At 38.9% G+C, this 19,665-nt stretch overlaps 1 protein-coding gene across 1 annotated transcript in view; it reads right to left on the bottom strand.

Annotated features, from left to right (window-relative positions):
- KIF16B (kinesin family member 16B) overlaps positions 1-18,003 on the bottom strand; it is a 141,019-nt gene extending 123,016 nt beyond the window's left edge. Inside the window, exons 1-3 of the mRNA XM_056487991.1 lie at positions 17,856-18,003; positions 3,028-3,097; positions 1,920-2,033 (exon numbers count right to left, since the gene is read on the bottom strand). Of these exons, the coding sequence (XP_056343966.1) occupies positions 1,920-2,033; positions 3,028-3,097; positions 17,856-17,902 (231 nt within the window). The 5' untranslated portion in view covers positions 17,903-18,003. The remainder of the gene's footprint in view (positions 1-1,919; positions 2,034-3,027; positions 3,098-17,855) is intronic.
- Positions 18,004-19,665: the final 1,662 nt, after the last annotated feature.

Consider the following 19,665-nt stretch of genomic DNA (forward strand, 5'->3'; position numbering starts at 1 on the left):
GCCATGTTTACAATTTATCCTATCATTACCAATCATAAAACTCACAGCTTAAAAAAATTATTGCTCCAGGCTGCTGCAGCCATCACTATATGCACATTTTAATTTATTTTTATTTCTACAGATTCCTGACATGGGCAAGTTACAGTAATCTTGCCTCCACCTGACCTACTCTGAAACAGATAAATGGCACCAAAAGGAAAAATTTTGAAAAGGGAAACTTGCCACTTACATGTGGAAACTGGGCATCAATACAGACCACAACTTGGATATCTATTTGTATGCATTCAACTTTACTTTGCAAATGGTTGTTTTGGTAAGAATTAACATTGTTTCACAGTAAATCTGGATTCTGGAAATAACCTGCACTGCAACAGCAAGAGCCTATGAACACTATGAATCTCCTCCTGGGGTTCCTCTAATGTGGTCTTGTCTAACACACCTTTCCAGAAGTACCTAAAGGCAGGTACCTAGAAGATCCAAGAATTAAATGTCCATAAATTTAAGTCAGGACTGGTCCATAGGAAGAAGCTTCATTTAGAATCATAGCAGAAAAATACATTATTAGAACTGCTTTAGTTAAAATAAATAAATAACTGACTCTACATGCTCAATTTAAAGCATTTGCCAAAATTCTAGCAAAGCCATATGGCCTGAAAGAATCTCAGGTTCAAATCATTACTCTCAAACACATTACTATTTCAATTTGCCACAGTGCTGAAGTAATCAGGGTATTTCTACATTCATGGCCAAATAAAATGTATGTTTCCTGGTATTTCAAAAAAACATAGCAAAAAAATGTGTTACTTAAAAGAACACCATCAAGAATTAACAATCCAGAAAGTTTAAGAATATACATGACCAAACCCTAAAATCTCACTGAAATAAAAGAAGTATTCAGAAAATAAGAGCACATATCACCCTGATGGTTAAACAAAAAAAAAAAAAAAAAAATCCAAGTCTGTATTTCTTATCAATTATAGTCATGATATATATAATGGCAAAACTTGTCAATCTCATAAATATTTTAAAATGGCTTCAACTTACGGCTTCTTATGACTAGTTTTAATTGTGAGGCTTTTTAGGATTAGCCATTACAGCATCCGAGATTTCAAGGGTTCCTGAATAGATTGGATACATACTAAGAAGGTATAATACCCAGCTGGCTTACAGGATATTCAGTAAAATGTTGCACTATTTTAAGGGGAAAGAACTACTCTCACTTGAAGCTTACAGAATCAAAACCAAAAGAGAAGGCAGCAATCACAACTTACTTGAGATTCACTTAATAAATTTATTAGGGAATGGGAAAGAACTGAAAAGTTCAATGTTCCCATGAAATGCAAGGTCACAGAGGGTGTCTCTGTTCATCTAAATAAAGCCTATAGCTCCGAGTTTAATTTTCTGTTCTGACTATGCAGAAAGAAAAAGTGTTTTGTCCTTTCTTAAGGTGAATAATCAAGGGAGGAGGAAACAAGAATCTTCTTCAAAGTGTAGCAAGGTTTTTGGACCAAGGAAAAAAAATGACCATCAAAACAATCCACACCGCACTTCAATCAGATAAGAATGTTTCTAAGTGAATTAAAGTTATATGCTTGTTTCTCAAAAGTGATTTTTTCTAAAAAGCTTTTCAAAACCAATTTCAGCGCTTAAAGATGTCTTTTAACTTGACCTTATACAATGCTAATCAGACAAAAGAACTTGAAAGAAGGCATTTTGCCTGCTGTATTGGAAAACATGCCATTTACATTGTTAGATAAGTTTAAAAAAACAAGAACAAAGCAAAATTCAAATTCTCAGGTACCTAGAAAATTTCTAAATTACAGAAGAGCACTTGCAATGGAAAAAAGTTTCATGGAATGCTTTCAAGCCAAAGAAAAGGGAAAGGAAAAAGATAAATTATTAACATTCAGAAATCCTACCATTTCTTGACAAACAAAGCTGGGACTTTTACTGTCTGCTGAGAAATAGGAAAAATCATAGGTAAATGTTTTTGTTCTTTCTCGTCCTGTGTCTCCAGTAGCCCCCTCTGGTATCTATTTAAGAGAAGAAAATAGAGCTAGTACAACACATCCTGATGAAGTAATTAAAAACATTTGACAATAAATAATCAGAATGCAAATCTAACATAACACTATACACATTTAGAAATGTATGATGACAGGTCAGATTATGATTCCAACAACACAGACAAAATTAGGAGAAGGTATGCCCTTCTGCAAGAAAGACAGCCACATCATAAAGCAGCACAGCAGGAATTGTTTGGATTTTAGCTTACTGCTTCTAACCCCACAGCACATTTTTGTCACAGTAATTAGGTTCAGCTAAATGGGTCCATATATGATGTTATTATAATCAGGAATTATCCTACACATATAAATTACAGGAGCCACAGAAATGTTTGCACTGTGAACAGTACTTCAACATGAAGTCATGATTAAAAAGGTGTGACATACCTGCTGTTCAAGGCAATCATCATGCTCAAGACATGATAGCTGACACTGTACTTCAGCAATACTCAGCATGCTCCAAATCATTCTAAAGAAACTACACACTGAAACTCCTTTTCATACATTAGTCATGAGAAACTGTCTTGCAAAAAACAATTTGCTGCACATGGCTTCTCTTGCTTAGAGGAATGTTAAAATATACCATCATAAAGTAATAGCAAGTGATGGGTACTTTGGGTTTTGTTCATTTTCATGGGAATTTCAGAAGACTTCTACAGATGAAGCAAAGATTTTATAGCTATCAGGAACATACCTCTATTCTATTGTTGGCTTTCATCTTCCAGCTAAGTGAGGGATAATAACCTGAGTGATAAACCCTTGAAGAAATGATGAGATAGAGCCTATAGAGCGGTCTTCAGAAAACCACAGTGTAGCAAGTTAACAGTGTAACCTGGTTTTTCCAAAACATTACTCAAACACTGTATTTTAACAACTAGGGACTATTGACTACAGTGATGCTTGCTGCATATTTTGGCAGCTATTGAGTTACAACTTCATTTTATAAGTTGTGTTTACTCACCTTTAAGTTTGTGATTGTTGTTTTATTTTTTTCCATTGAAATAATAAACTTTGCATTAAGATCCTTTTCCCTGAAAGACAAACAACAGACAAATATATTAAATAAAACATACCACAGTTATCCAGAGTCATATTTCCACCCATCAGCCTGCCACAGTCAGTTCTCAGAATAATTAATTTCTATTTTATTTTTTAATTCTTGTACCCAATGTTTATTTACTTCTATGGTGTCTATTTGAAGAATTTGGGCTTGCCTCCATATCCCTTCATCTAGAAACAGCAGAAGCTTGAGGAAACCTGCTTCAGAAATTTAACTCTGCAAGTCAATTAAGTGGTTTGTTCTTAATTGGAAGTACTCTGACCCAAAGCCCAGTTAAGCCAAATACATGACTCTAAGGAAGGGCAAAACAGATCACAACAAGATAAGCCCCAGCTTCTCATCAACATTCCAACAGTTCCCACCTATCCATATAATCTAGGTAACAGGCAATCAATGTTTAAACCACAAAAATCTAGTATACTAAAACTCTCTTAGAAATAAGGTACCAAATGTGTTTTGAGTTCTGATGCATCATAGCAGTGAAGGACAGAGGCTGTACTACCAACAAGAATTACATAGGCTTGTGGCTTCCCAAAGCATAAGGATGCCAGAAAGGAAAAAATCCAGTTCCAAAGAAGTGTTTTCATGAACTCACATTTATTTCACAACTGTTTCTGACTCTTTTCAAAAACTCCACACAAAATTGTGAGCTTGGTGTCAAAACCCAGCATGTAACAACCTGCTTGCCAGAGATGCAATTTCGCTATTGTTAGTCATAAGAGCAATACAGGCTGCTCCTGAGTGACAGCCTTGAGCATAGCACTGCCTGTGCTAATGAAAACATGCACATGGAAAAATGAGCCGGAAGGGAAAGATGCACAGCACACAAAACCTCACTCTTCAAATTTTGACATGCCTCTCCCAAAATCATCTGCTATAGTCACCTGACAAACTGGTGGGCCTGACCAGTGAAAAGCAGAGGGTTTTGAAGCAATAAACAGCTGCTTCACCATATCACTCAATATCTCAGCAACTACTGGATATTCATTTGCACCAGCACAAAATGCAGAAGAGAAACTTCTTCCAAATAACAGGTTCAGGATTTTAGTGATGGTGCACTAGATCACTCGATTCTCTGTTCTCAGCTACTCTGTTCATACTCAATTTTCCAGCAGAAATAGTAAAGAAAAGAAAAACCTATTTTAAAATCTACATTAATGAATAAAGATTAAGCAAATAAAAATGCTTAATTAAATATCAACACATCAGGTTATTTTCTCCTCCTGAACCAAATCTCCTCATACAGCAGCACTCAGGGACAGCCTCCAGGATGTTCTCACTGCTCTGTCATACACCACGTGGAGTTTCAGGATTACAAGAGAAGAAAACTTGTAACTCGTGATCCCCTGGCCTCTAACTAAATGACAAAGTGATCATGCAGGCAAGTTTCTTGGCACAGACACCAGCCCAGTGCTGTAATTACCCCTCTACTGTTGCTCAATTCAGCTAGTCATCCAGCAATTAATTACAAGGAGGAAAGAGGAATTGGGGGGGGGCACAAAATCAGATAACACTGACACTTTATCTTAATATAACAATGTCAGTGTTAGTACCAGATATGCTTAAAAGAACTAGTATCCTTCTCCTGTAATTGACTTGCTAGATGGATTACTTGGGCCAAGTTTTATTAATTTCCTCACAAAGGGAATATGGGTTCTGTAAAACTGCCCTAAGCTGAAGATGATTTAGAAGCTGTAACAAAACATGGCAGTTCATGGAAGAACTCCAACAGACATATCTCTATGTCAAGCTTCTTCCTCTCCTTCCCTTACATTATCTGCTTATTTTGAGGGCAAAGGCCAAAGCAGTTTTGCATCTCCATGGGGATCTAGTTGAAACCATGCTACAGACAGCCAAATATTAGCAGTATCTCCAGATTTCAAGGCAACTTCCAATGACCTATGTTCATTAAGTCTCTTACCCACACCAAAACATTTTGAAGATCCTCCCATAGAGGGGAAAAAGCATGAAAAGGTGAAAAAGTACTGTGACATCAAATATAAATCAACAAAGAAAGCTTTAGAAAAAGCTTTATTATTGACCTGCACGATCTGTTTCATCTTTTTTGAAGATCATCTTTAAGTTCCTTCCTTTAAGGCACTTCAATGGAAAGTTATTAATAGAGTGATTTTTTATTAATCCATTCTGTACTATTCAGACATTAGAGCATTTTTTATAGCTTAACCAACAAAAAATTCATGATATTATGATTTCCTTTATGGGAATTATAGTGACGACCTGTCAAACACACCTCAGAAGAGAACAGACAGAATGAGATGCATTTCATCGGGGGGTGGTATGGAAAAACCTAAAAGGACAGGACACTTTTCCCAAAAAGCATTTAAAAAGATCACTTCAGCAAATCACCAAGGCTGCACAGCCAAGGATACATCCACTACCTCAACTGCCTGCAGAGCATCTGTTTTGAAACAGGTGATCTGTCAAATATACTCTTGAAAATACATTTCACTGTAGAAATTTAATGGAAAATCTGTTGGAAGAGAATTATACTGAGGAGCAGATGTGCGATTTTGTTTCTTAACTACTCAAAAACACAGTCTGAAAGTTCATAAACCAACTCATGCTCAATGGCATTTCTTTTCAGCAAAGTTCCTTCTACTTTTTTTTTTTTTTTTTTTTTTTTGCATTTTAGGCACAATGTTAGTTATTTCCTGCTTTATCACTCTTGTTCACTACCAAGATATTGGATTCCAGAAACCTGGGGTTTTTGGGATCCAACACCAAGATATATTTCTGGGATCACTAAACTAAAAGCACAGGAATTGCTTAATAACTGAGAGAATTCAAGGTAAATTTAACTGAAAAACATGCACAAAATGTGGCACAGAAAAAAGTTTTCATTTTCTGGTACCTTGATAATATAGTAACTGTGTATTTTCACTGATGTCCCACTCATACAGCCCAAGAGCTTTCCTTTGTCAGAGGTAACTTAAGAGAGGAACATGAATTCAACTGCATGCTTTCAAAAACCAAGCAAAAACCTTCCTACACAAGAAATTCTTCATTACTTTCTGTAACTACAGGAAAAGCAAAGTTGTTGCAATCACACAATTTCTCTCTCCAGTCAGAGGTTTTTGTTTGGTTTGGGTTTGGTTTTTTTAACATCTTCAATGCTTAACAAATCATTTAGCAGAAAGTACCCTTTTAACAAACGCAATTCAGTATCTGACACAGTTAAACTCTGGAAGTCTGTAAGTAAAATATCTTCATCATTTTTTGGGGTTTTTTCCCATAACATCAATAACAAATAGTTTAAGTGTAATGCTGGCTGAGACCTAAAACAAATCAGGCAATCTGACCTAGTCGCACCATTCTGGAATTCCACAGTGGTACTACATGATTACACTGTATGAAAAACACAGTTATCTCCACAGCAGGGCAGTAACACAGCATATTCTAAGCTTCCTGAGACCAACAGAGAAAGAAGGTGAATGAATCTCTCCAAATCCTGATCTCCAAGTGACGCCATGGTGTTGACTGATACAGCTACAAGGCCATAATTAAATGACTGAAGATGTGTTTACACTAATATGTTAAAGTTAACACCTATAAATTGTACATCAAGCAGCACAACTGCAGCCAGAAATCCTTCAGACTCTGTTTGAAAGGAATTCTCAGGGCATCCAGTGACAGCTGATAAGGGTAGCAGCCTCCCCCTTGTTGAGGAGAGCTCGGGAGCTCCTTGACAGCTGCCCGTTTTCTTTGACAGCACATCTTCATTATCTTCAAGACCTCTACTATGCTGTCAAACCAAGCTGACATCAGCCAAGAGATTCAAAAGCCCTAAATGAGCCCAGGCTGTCTGACAGATGAGCTGTGCTAGCTCTTGAGTTCCACCTTACTTTCAGCCAGACAAGAAAACGGAAGAAAAAACTCCTGGGCACTAAATTTAAAAGAAACAGCTTCCTAATGATCAGATTGCTTTTGATTCAGTAAGAAGCAGAAACTCTGCACCTATGTGGTACTTTAAAAGAGAATTTTGTCAAAAAGCACATTTTGTATGGGCATAGGGTTTTCTGTGAATCTTCATAATTTGCAAGTGTAAATTTATTTCCCCATTCCCTTCTACTGGTATTAAAACAAATGGCAAATTTTAAAAATAATCAAAAGAGAGAGTTCTGCTAGTCCCAGGACTTTCTCCACTGTGCAGCTGAAACCAGAACAATAAATCCAGTGGCAGAAAATGCAGACACAAGGGAAATCTTGTATATCTCATGAAACAGAAATAATCTCTATGTCTATACTAGTACACACATATTGGTTCTCGTACAAAGGACAGCCTAGATTAAACACTTTTAGCCATAAGAATAAATTTTACCAACAGCACTGAAAGCCAGCAGTTTAATATACTGCAGTAAGGCTCCTAAAATATGAACATACGGGTATCCTTGTGCTGTCTTCTGTCAAATTATACCAGGTGTTCTTGGGAGAACTATGCACACTCGCAGTAACACACACAGATTGATCACTATATTAAATCATTAACCTGACCTGTTTTTAAATTTTTTTTGCAATAATATGTGAGGTAGATCCATCTCCAAAGAACTCCGATCACAACTGGTGAGTGGCCACATGTGCAAATTTTTAAATCATGAGCAACAGCTACTTCTTGTATCTACACGCATCATGGTAAATCTCCCCATAACCAGGAAAAGGTTTAATATGCAATTAGAAGACTACCTCAACAGTAACTTTCCTGCTATGCCTGCATACTGACCAGGTTCAGTAATGATATCACCGGTAGGAACTAGTCCTGTACTGCTAAAGTGTAAGATAGCCAAATGTGAATCCTCTTCTTACACATTTCTGATAGCAGCCTTTAAGAAAATGTAGCAAAAGCGCATCTTTGGCAGAAGCAACACAAAATATAACCTCAAACACAACTGTTGATATGAATGACATCCTGGAATTCTGTTGTAACTATTATAACACTATGAAGGTTATCCAGGACTCCTGGATTCCAGCCCATGTGATACCTGTTCTTAACATCTTGTTTCTTCCAATTTATTTCCTTTATCCCTGCTATCCCCAAAGACAGTATTGTCTTAACATCTTGTACACAGCAAAACATGATTCAGAAAGTTTCCCTGCAGTGTCCTTGTCTTTTGGGGTAGGAAGTCCTCAAATTAGAAACACAGATGGGAAAAAATTGTGCCTGACTTCATAACCCTTTTAGCTCCTCAAGTAATCCACTGTCATTTTTTTCCTTTACTGAGGCACACAGAAACAATCTGGACTGAACAACAAATGAGTTCAGTTATCTGAGTATAAATATCTTTCCAATGTAAAATCATACAGAAAAATATAAGTTTCTGCATCTCACTATTGCTTTGTATTTACAATATAAACTTTTTGAAGAAGAGTCCTCATAAAGCTAATATTTGAAGTGTCTGACTCTTCAACAATAAGAACTTCAGATGCTGATGCCATCTATGCACTGTGTTAACTCTGAAAAACCTTCTCTCAGTAAATCACCCTGGCTTTGTACTCATAGTCCCTGCAAAATTGAGTACTTGGCTCTTCAATCAGCTATTCTCACCAACAATACCTGCCTTTCAGACACTCAAGACTTCTAAGAGTCTTCAAGTCCAAGGGCTGTTAGGTTAGAAAAGCTGAGTGCTAACCCCATTTATTTCATAACTAGTTTTAATTTCAAATAAACAAACCCTGAAAAACAAATAGACTCACTCTTCTCTCTCTTCAATTCATCAGGAAAGCTATAATTCAGACAGACTTATTCACCTTTTTTCTTCTGGTCACAGGGAATTATCATTCTCAACAAAAAGCAGGACCTAAAAGTATTTTATTGTTCATCATTTCAGTGATGTAACATGCAGAGATAATCTGGCAATGTCTTTGATAATACTAAAATAAAGGACTTGCAAAACACTATTCTAAAACAAGGCTTTTAAGTCCAAAATGCTTAAGACCAGAAAGTTTTGGGGACTGCAAACTGCACATGAGGCCAGTTTAAATACACTGCCCCACGTGTCCATGCTGCCACAGTGCTCCAGCCTGCTGGCATTGGAAGGTCTTTGTTCTTCAATGCTGAGGGAGACAGATAAAACAAGGTAACGATTGTAACAAATCCACACGCTTGAAAACTTTTTAAAGCATTTGAATTAAAGCACTGAAGAGGACAGAAAAACAAGCACACATAAACAGAGGCTGTAAGTGGGCTTCCTAACCTCTGATGGTTTATGGAAAATGAACTGTGACTCCCAGCTATTAACTCTTCAGTTACTGGGAATCCAGTACATGGCTGAAACTCCTTGGAGCTTCTGCAGCAGACAAGTCCACTCAAGGTTTGCTGCTCACAAACACAAGGATAAAGCTCTGCACTTGGGGACTCTGATCCATCTTCTCTCATACATGAGAAGAGCAAGATAAGAGCAAGATACAATTTTAAAGACTGCATACCCCATTTATCCTCACTTCTGTGTATAAAGCTGTGCAAAAACCACTGAAGAGGAGTCTGAGATAGAATAGCAAGCACAGGAGCTACTTAATAGCCAACCAGGTCTAGTGTCACCTTCCCATCGAAGCAAGGTTTCCTCTAATGACCTTCTTAAAAGGTATTAGCTTCTATCCAACTGCCTGAGCTTTCATTCCCCTCAGGAGATTCTTACACAACCTGCACTATCTCACCAGCAGTAATTCCTTAGATACTGTTTAAGCTGATCCATTATTAGCTTCATTCCATTACTCTGGAGGTACTAAGAAGGAGCCATAAAAAAGTATTTAATTTCTCTTTTCACCATTTCAGCCTTGAAAATATGTCTAGATTTGCATCTTCTAACCTATTTTGGTAGACACAACACAGAGAGTACACATGTACTTGATACTCTTTGAATCAAGAACTCCCATAATTTCTGTTGATCTTTTCCAATATAATTCAGATAACGAGGTTCCAAAAACAGGATTTTATGAGATATTAACACAAGGGCTTGCTGGGGGAAGCACCAACCAAAGCTTCAGTGTTTGGCTCTGAAATGTATTTGCAATCAATCATTACACTGAGAGTGCAGCACACTCAATTTCAAATCCATTGCTTCTAAGCAGAAAAGCTTCAAAAATTAATCACCAAGAGAAAGGGCATAGAAAGAAAAGGAAAACATTCAAAGCATTCAAAGACCATGTACTTCAGCACAGGTGAGAAACTGCAGAGAAACAAACCCCAGAGAGTGCTGGCATTCTCTAGTGCTAAGCCTCTAAGTTTCAGCTCCCTTGAACGCTGCTGACATTTGCTGTTGTGGAAAAGCCTGAGTCCAACAAGTTTCTCTAGAATATCCTGACCTGTGGCATCCAAATTCCCAGTCAACTCTCATTCTTTCTGATAGCTTCTCTATTTGACTTGAACTTCTTATTTTAGCAAAGGACACTCATCTCAGAGCCTGCCCCTTAACCCAGCTGTCCAATACTGTGTTTTACCACCCTTATCAAATGCATGGTTAGACCACCTTCAATTTATGCTCCTCAGAAGAGCAACTGTTCTGCTTTACCCTTGCAATGTTCTCCTTAAACTCCTGAGTAAAATAACTTGGGTGTTTTTTCCCTCACCTCCCAGCTGCTTCTTCCATTCCTACATAAACAGACCTCAACTATTTACCTACCACTATCTACTAGTTTTACACAAAAAAAACAAAAAAAAAAACCTTAAAATAGATTGATTATAACATTTCTGACAGCTCTTATTCTTATGCATGACAACCAACACTTTTCTGTAAGGCCACTAGGCTCTTTTTTTTATTATTTTCTAGTCCTTCACGTTAATGCTCTGCTGTGAGCAAGTTGTTACTTCTGCTTCAGTTGATTCAACAGTAGGTTCTCCAGTCTTTCCTCATTTTTAATGGTCTGTCTATAGCCTTATAATCCAGCTTACTACGTCCCTTTCTCAAATATATGATCTGTGTAGATACCATTTAAAGGACCCTCACAATATACAGCACCTATAATTCTTAGTAAACACTGCTGACTCAATTACATCTTCATTCCAGAGCTACAGACAGCAGTAACAGCCAAACTACCATCTCTCATACCTTTATAATCCTTAAGGGCATTTTTACCTAATCACAAATGTTTATATCATAATTTATTGCTGATACCTGTTCTCAAAGAACACATTCTCACCATGTCTGACATCAAGTACCACAAAAACCAGGGAAAAACAGGTAGATTTGCATGTCCTACCCACCTCTCTTTACTCTCAAGTTTTACATCTTGAACACATGGCCACACAGAAATCATGTCATTTCACCTATAGGGTAAAACACAGGTGAGATTCCCCACTCTGTAACCCACAAATGAACAAGTACTAGGCAGTGATTATTAAGGAGAGATGACGTGGACATTGTCAGGCTCATGTTCACTCCTCTGCTCCTCCCTTTAGTAAAGGACCTATCCTGAGAAGATTCATTACCATACTGTAGAACTCTTCCCACAGTTTATTCCTCTTGAAAAGGTGAGAGATAGAAAGTAAAATCATTTCTTGATGTATCTTACAAAACTAAGAACACTTCTTTCGGAATTTTTCAGTGCTCTTAGTATCAAGTTTACATGATCCAAGAACTTGGATCAGTCTACACAATTATGCACTGATCCAGTCCTAACAACAGAAGCAGCACACTGATGAAGGGACTTATATGTACATATATGCATAGTTTACTTTCAGGGAGAGAAATGTATCTACTTTGCAAAAAAAAAAAGGAGAAATCTGCCAGAGGTTATTAAATATGTTCAAGGTCCTGAACACAAAATGTGGCAAGGTTAAAAAGCCACATTCAGAACACTTAGTTCATCTTGCCAACTCAGCATCAAAATAAATTTTTACTGGATTCAAACTCAACCACATAAAAAGGTGGAGGCAAGGCAGATATACATTCACCCCAGGCACATCACAGCCTCACCCTATGCCTAAGGATCTTTCAACTTCTTTTTACAGTAGAGAAATTGTACATTATTATAAATCAAATCACAAGCACCATTATAAAAATGGAAATTCCAACAGTTACCATAGGAAATAGCACTCAGTTTGCTCATAAATGTCTTATCTTCATTAGTACAGTAGTTCAGAAAGAGACAGTATTGCAATACTTGGCCATATTTAAGCTCTGAATTATAAATCTGAGATCACTCTGTACACCTCTTAAGAATAACAACCAGCAATCAGTGTTTGGAAAGAGATGCAGTAAAAATTTCCCTGTGTACTTCAGAGACAGATATAATATATAGCTATGAGTGTCCTTCCTTCTAATCACTCCATCATTCCTCATTTCACCTGTGATACATTGATGTTACACACATTTTGTCAAAACACTCTCTCTTTATAAGCTCATGAAAACTAAAAATGCACACAATAACTTGAAAATGAAATATATACAGTAACTCATACTTTAAACTTGTAATTTATGAGACACCAATTCATTCCCTCCTCTCTGCATTGACAATCTTATAATACATTTTCCATGCATGTTTTTTGCTTCTCTTCTCAATTCTAAAAGCATGGATATTTAATGATAGATTTCATACTCCCAGTAAGTTCCTACCTAAATCGCTTGTAAACATTTAGAATGGAAATTGAGAATTCAGCTGGCTCTTCACTGTTTATCTGTTTATTTCTTTTTCCTGCTACAAAAACACTCCAGTCACAAGTTCTTTGTAAAACAAAACAGCTTATTTTATATCTCTGTCCTTTGCACTGCTTTATTAACTTGAACTGTTGAAAAAACTGCTATTGATACTATAGACTGGATTGTGCCAGCAGTTATTTTTGAAGATATTGATTGTAAATTTCCCAAGGTACTCCGCCTCCAGCTCTGCATACAGAGTTGCTTAGACTTACAGGCATAACCAAGAAGTTATCCAAGAGGGCCAACCTTACATCTAATGAATAATCACACAGACTGTATTTGTGGATTAAAGTATCAGATCTTAACCCAAACAAATCCCAGAGTCACATAAAAGCAGTCTCTAAGCAACAGAACATATTTTCTCTGTCTCCCCACTGTCAAAGAGAAAAGCTTTTAATCTTCATGCTATAATTGTGAATGGCTGCACAACCAGATAGAGCACTACAGTGTCTGACAGGGACTTCTGCCATCCCCATTGATCACTTATGTTTGGAGAGCAAATCCAAGAAATGTGTGCATTCAGGAGAAAAAAACCTGATCATTTAAACACGAAACCAAATTAGAATTTCTATTTCATTATACTGGCAGTGAGAGGTGTGCAAAAGTCTAGGCAACATTTGAATTAAATTCTAAAAATGCTGAGAGCACAGGGTAAGCACAAAAAAGAACTTACTGCAGTGCAGACACATGTTCTGATGTCAGCTGCATCATTACAGGTAAGGACAGCACATGACCCTCATTTAGTTTGTTCAGCCAGTTAAATACAATAATTTGTGCAAATACAAGAAACAGACAAAAAGGCCTAAAAATCTCAAAAACCTTGCATCCCTCTATTACTTCATTAATTAAAAGCCAAACAGAACAGAGTTACCAGGTGTAAGAAATTGAGAGCCACAGGAATTAGTGGCAGTATTTGGAAGAATCAAGGTGATATTTCCTTTACTAAGCATCAAAATATTTTTTTCCTATTTAGTATATTTAGATGGCTTTATTTAACTGACTGTCTTGGGGTGATTGATAACGATAATGTATCCTGTAATCATCTGAGCCTAAAATTCCTACTGTACCTTTAAAACCCTGCAGCCGGGAATGTTGGGGGGGAGGCACTAAATTGGTTTTTGGAGCAGGCATTTTATAAAGGCTGCCCGCCCAGTTCAGATCGCGGCTCTGTACGGCTGGTTTTTGCTTCACGGGCGATTCGATCTTCGCACAAGCAAAGGTTTTATTCTTTACTTTTTTCTCGGCTTGGAAAAGCCGCGGTGGCGATCTTCAGGCTGCCTTGAGGGCGAATTCCGCAGCTTCCTACCCGAGAGCCGGAGGCGTCTCGCCCTAAGAACGACTCCAGCCGCAGCTGCCACTGCCCGCGTCCAGCGGGGAAGGACAAGGACACCGAGTGCTGCCAGCTCAGCTGCCTCGCCTGCCCTGCCACCATCCTCTGCCTTGCCGTGGGAAGATGGGAAGAGCCTTCCTCGACTGCTGGAGCTGTGCCATGAAGTTCCTGCCTTTCCTGACGCCATGCTGTCTCTTTGTTCCAGTGGGATGGTGAGGTCTAGCAGTTTTGATATCTTTTTCTACCTGTTAGTATCCTGTTTGTTAATTAAACCATGTTATTTTTTAAACTTTCCTCTACTGGTATTCATTTTTTATTGGTGAAAGGGATCACTGGAATCATAAAGGAGATAACTCATTCCAGCATGTTCTTCTTTAAATTGTCTCACACCAAGACACTGACAAAAATATAAAAGTGGCTTCCTGGAACACTAATTGAATTCTAGTTTACATAGAGAAGAAACATTAAATGGAAGCAAGAAAATACTACTCCCTCTTCTTTAAAGACTCTGAATAGAGGAACATAAAGCAGTGCATTTATTTGAATTGTGCAGACACTCTGCATAATACAAAAAAGAGAGCCAGAATCAGGTGAGGTGTATCCAGATCCCAGATATCACACTATGCAGAAGACAGCAATAAGTCACCAAGAGTCATCTGTTCAGCGTGTGAGCAAATAGTGCCTCAAATCTGATTACACTTCTCAACAATCCCATCTTATGAATGCTTCTACTGTGTTGGAAGATGAAACTTAGAAATCATGGTGTCCAAATCCACTACCTTGCCACAGCAAAATACATTAAACACTCAAGCTCACTTGCCTGCAGATTTCTATCCTATGACAAAAACCAAGGCTTTAGCCAGCTGGCAGGTTTTCTTGCTGCCTTTACAGAAACTTACAGCTATAAGCACAGACTTAAAGGCTGTCCTGGCAATTCAGTGTTGAATGAGGGAAACCAAATGACAGATGGAGACTCACCAAGTAACTGAACTTTCTAAGCTCATGCTACAACTGGTTTCAAAGCAGTAACTGTAAAGCCATTAGACATACTTTTATCACCTTATGCAGAGATAGACTCAAATTATTACAGTGTAACATTTGTGTAACACAATTTGGGATGTTACTACAAGAAGAATAGTTGAGGACTTTAACACCACCACTGAAATTAACAAACTCTTTACAAGTCAAGTCAGAGAAAACAAGATTAAAAATAAATCACAGAGGAATTAAAAAAAAAAAAAAAGTTTGTTAGCTAAGCAATGGAACAGCAAGTAATCTTTAAATGACCCTCCCCCCATCACGTTTCATTCCAAGACCCATGTTCATGACTTAGTACACAATTACCAGTGCTATGACACCACACGGTGCAACTGCTCCATAATGCAGGAGTCATCCTATAACCATTCATCAACTGTGTCTTCTCTAATTAAAAATGACTCATGAAATAAGCTGTATTATATTATTAAACTTCAAACAAACCAAAGCAAGTTTAACTAAATTAACTCCACACAGCATCATGTCAGGGATTTTGAAATTAAGTGCTGGCGAATAAAACACCTGCTTGTTAAAGTTATTTTGAAGGGGCAGAAAGGCCTTTTCTCTGTAAAATTCCCAGCAACCCAAAAAGGCAAAGGGAGCACAGCTGAGAGAAATCATGTGCAAGGGAACATTTGCCAAGGTGCCCCTGCCTTGGCAGGGGGGCTGGACTAGATGATCTCCAGGGGCCACTTCCAACTCTAACAATTCTGAGTAACCACTAAGAAAAACATGATTACTGCTCCTTGCTTACAGGTCACCATTTCTTTCCTGTTGCAATAGGAAAAGCTATTGGATCCTCTCAGGCCTAGGATCTCAGTTTCACAAAACACAACATGAGTCCAGCAGTGACTGATAGCAAGGAACACCGTGACCCCAGTACTGGATCCCACACCAAACACCAACTGTGACTCTGAAAAAAATCAGATTTACTTAATTTACTTAATTTTTTTAATTTACTCAATTTTTTAAATTTACTTAATTTTTTACTTAAATTTACTTAATTACTTAAATTTACTTAATTTACTTAAATTATTTAAAAGCAACATCCCAGGGCACTAAATCCAGCCTCGTTATAATGTTGCATAAACATCTAACATCATCCCATAAACTCCAGGGTTTTAGCAACTTAAACTGGTAGGCTTTTCACAGTTTGCACGGCCAGACACCAGTTTTCAGAGTAAACTGCTTGTTGCCACACAGCTGTGACAAATGCCATTTTCTCAGCTTGCCCCTAGGACCACACCAGGCCTCTGTCTGCCCTTCTCCATCGTATCACGAACGATTTTCATAATTTTCTTGGTATGCTCAGATCCAGTCCCATCCCAGTTATCCTCCCACATGCAATAGAGACACCAGATCCAGAGTCTTTGATATTCCTTTACCACACCACTTGCAAACTTCCACTCACGGGTTACAGGTCTGTGTTTCCACTGCCTATCACAATCACCAGTCTTCTCTTCTGCCCTGTGCTTTCTATTTCTGTGTCTCTTTTGTCTCTTAGTGGATCACAGGTAACAGTCCTCCTGCAAAACTTCTCCATCCTATCAAAACATTGCACCTAACAAGTCTTAATAATACCCTGAAGACCTTTGCTAACTGTTGCCAGAGATTCTTGAAGGAAAAGTGGAGTGTATATATAGAATAATTTAAAAAATTTTAGGAAGGGAGGGAAGAGGGCAGAGAGGAGAGGCAGAAGCAAGAGGATGTGACAAGATTCTTCACCAATGCAGACCTCCAACCACTCAGCTCCATCCACCTCAATTATTCAAAACCAACGTGCAATATTTTCCCCTCCCTACCTTCATCAGCTCTATTTTCATAAGGTTTGTCTTTCCCTCACTGAAAACAACAGGATATTGAGCAGCTTTCAGAATGTGGCAAATTATGTGTTTTAAACACCTGAATCAGATCAAGTGAGAGAAACAGGAGAAGTCTGATTGGCTGCCTGTGCTTTAAACCACTTTTCTTTAGAAATGGCTACATCACTTCAGAACAAGGGAAGAGAAAGAACACTGGCAGTAGAATTGGAGAGTTCTGCACTTATGGTTCTTAAATTAGACTATAACTCTGTCGTGCATATATTATGCACGTATTTCATGAAGGAAAACGATGTTTATTTCCCAGGTACATCTAAGGAAGTGGGTGATGAAGTCCTGTCTATACAGTGAATGCAGCAGACTGCCTGTTTGATATATATACACCTAGATAAACAGACATATTTTGAGCATGAGCTGATAACCTTTAACCATAATGGCTCCAAATGAACTACACAACAATCTCTCTCTCCCAAGCAGGTAGAAAAGACTGATGTTTCCAGACAAATTAGGTTTCTTTCACATTTTAGAAGCCCGACTACACAGCCTTGGCAGGTCCCTCTTCTCAAAGTTTTCTATCTTCATCAGAGTAACTTTTCCGTCATCATAGAAGGAGCAAAGCAATGTTTCAGATCATGACAGAGTGAACTTCCCAGGCACAGACCCGCTCCTCTCCGCTTCACCGCGGAGCCACTTCCCAACCTCCCGGGGAGGAGAAGCGCTCCCAGCATCGCTCCCGCTGGGCAGAGCGGCTCAGCCAAGCCCCGGGAGCCCCTGAACTCCCGGCAGAGCTCCGCCTCCGCAGTGGCTGTCACCGCCCGCACAGCCGGGACACGCCGCTCCTCGCACCCCTTGCGAGCGACTCCGGTTCCGCAGAGAAGACGGCCCCGCACTCACCTGCGGTTCATTGGCCGCACTCGCACGGCCACCTTCACGGAAGCCATGGCTCATCCCCGCCGGCCCGAGCTGTCCCTCGCCACCGCCCCGCGCCCCGCCCGCCGCCGGGGCCGAGCGAGGCCGCCCCCAGCCTAGGCCGTGTCCCTATGGCGACCGGCACCTGCCCCGGCGGGCGCTACGGCGGCCGCGCAGGGACACAACGCCCCTCGGCGTTCGCCTGCCCGGCCGCGCTGGGGCGGAGCGGGGCAGCTGCGGGAGGAGGAGGAGACAGAGGAGGAGGAAGGCCGGAAAAGGAGCTTTGGGAGGAGGGTTAGACTTGGTACTGTGGGTGGGAGTATGGGAATTTCTCCATAGGGCCATCCACCCATCCATATAAGTATACATTTATTTATTTGTTTGTTTGATTGTTTATTTATATGTATATATATATATATATGTAAATAATAGAATCTTAGATTCAATTGGGTTGGAAAAGACCTCTGAGATCATGAAGCCCAACCTTTGACTAAACACCATCGTTGTCAACTGGACCAGGGCACGTCCAGTCTTTCCTTAAACACTTCCAGGGACAGTGACTCCACCACCTCCGTGGGCAGCTCATTCCACTGTCTAATCACCCCTTCTGTGAAGAAACCTCCTGAAGTCCAACATGAACCTCCTCTGGTGTGGCTTAAGACTACAAAGGGGTCAAACCTCACCTGGCTACTACCTCTTTTCAGGAAACTTGGTTATGTATGCTCATATCCATATATATACACATATACATATATATACATAAATATAGCCCTCGATAAACATGTAACTCCCCATTATACATAGACAGAAATTTTTATATATAGCGTTAAATATAGTTATTTCTATATTTATATATTTATATATTTATATATTTATATATTTATATATATGGGAAAGATAGCTGTATATTTCTTTTTATCTATGTATCTGTCACTTATATCTTTGCGTACTATATGTTTCTACATACATCACAGAATTGTTAGGGTTCTAAGAGACCCAGTTCAACCATCCCATCAAGGTAGGGTCACCTAGGGCAGGTGAGACAGGAATACATCCAGGTGAGTTTGGAATTTCTCCAGAGAGGGAGAGTCCATGACCACCCTGGGCAGCCTGTTCCAGTGATCTGCCACCCTCAGAGTAAAGATCTTCATGTTAAGCTGGAACTTCTTGTGGTTTAGTTTTTAATCCTTGTCCTGTCATTGGGAGCCATTGAAGAGAGTCTGACACTTTTCTCCTGGCACAGAGATATTTGTCTGTATTGATGAGATTCCCTCTAAGTCTTCTCTTCTCCACACTAAACAGGCTCAGATCCCACAGTCTCTCCTCATAAGAGAGGTGCTCCAGATCCTTAATCATCCTTGTAACCTCTGCTGGAACATCTCCAGTAGCTCCTTGTCTCTTGTTTATGTATGTACCTATATATTTAGGTACATATATATTTAGGTATATATTACACAATAAATCTGGGGGTTTTTTTGTTTTTTTTTTTTTTACAGCAGCTGTCCTGCTAGGTATCAGCACTGACTCCATCCTTTGAGAACAACAAGAGGAAGCCAATTATCATCAGCTTGGCAAAAAGTGAGATAATAAAAATATTAAATTCAAATTTATATTAAATGCAGCATGCTGGAGCACCTCTCCTACAAAAACAGGGTGTGAGAGTTGGCATTTTTCAGCTTGGGGAAGGGAAGACTCCAGGGACAAAGGCATAGAGTGACAGGACAAGGAGAAATGGCTTCAAATGTACTTAGAGAGCAGGGTCTGATTGAATATTAGAAAAAAATATTTACTATGA

The sequence above is a fragment of the Oenanthe melanoleuca genome, chromosome 3 (assembly GCF_029582105.1).
Source record: "Oenanthe melanoleuca isolate GR-GAL-2019-014 chromosome 3, OMel1.0, whole genome shotgun sequence".
NCBI classification, from domain to species: Eukaryota; Metazoa; Chordata; class Aves; order Passeriformes; family Muscicapidae; genus Oenanthe; species Oenanthe melanoleuca.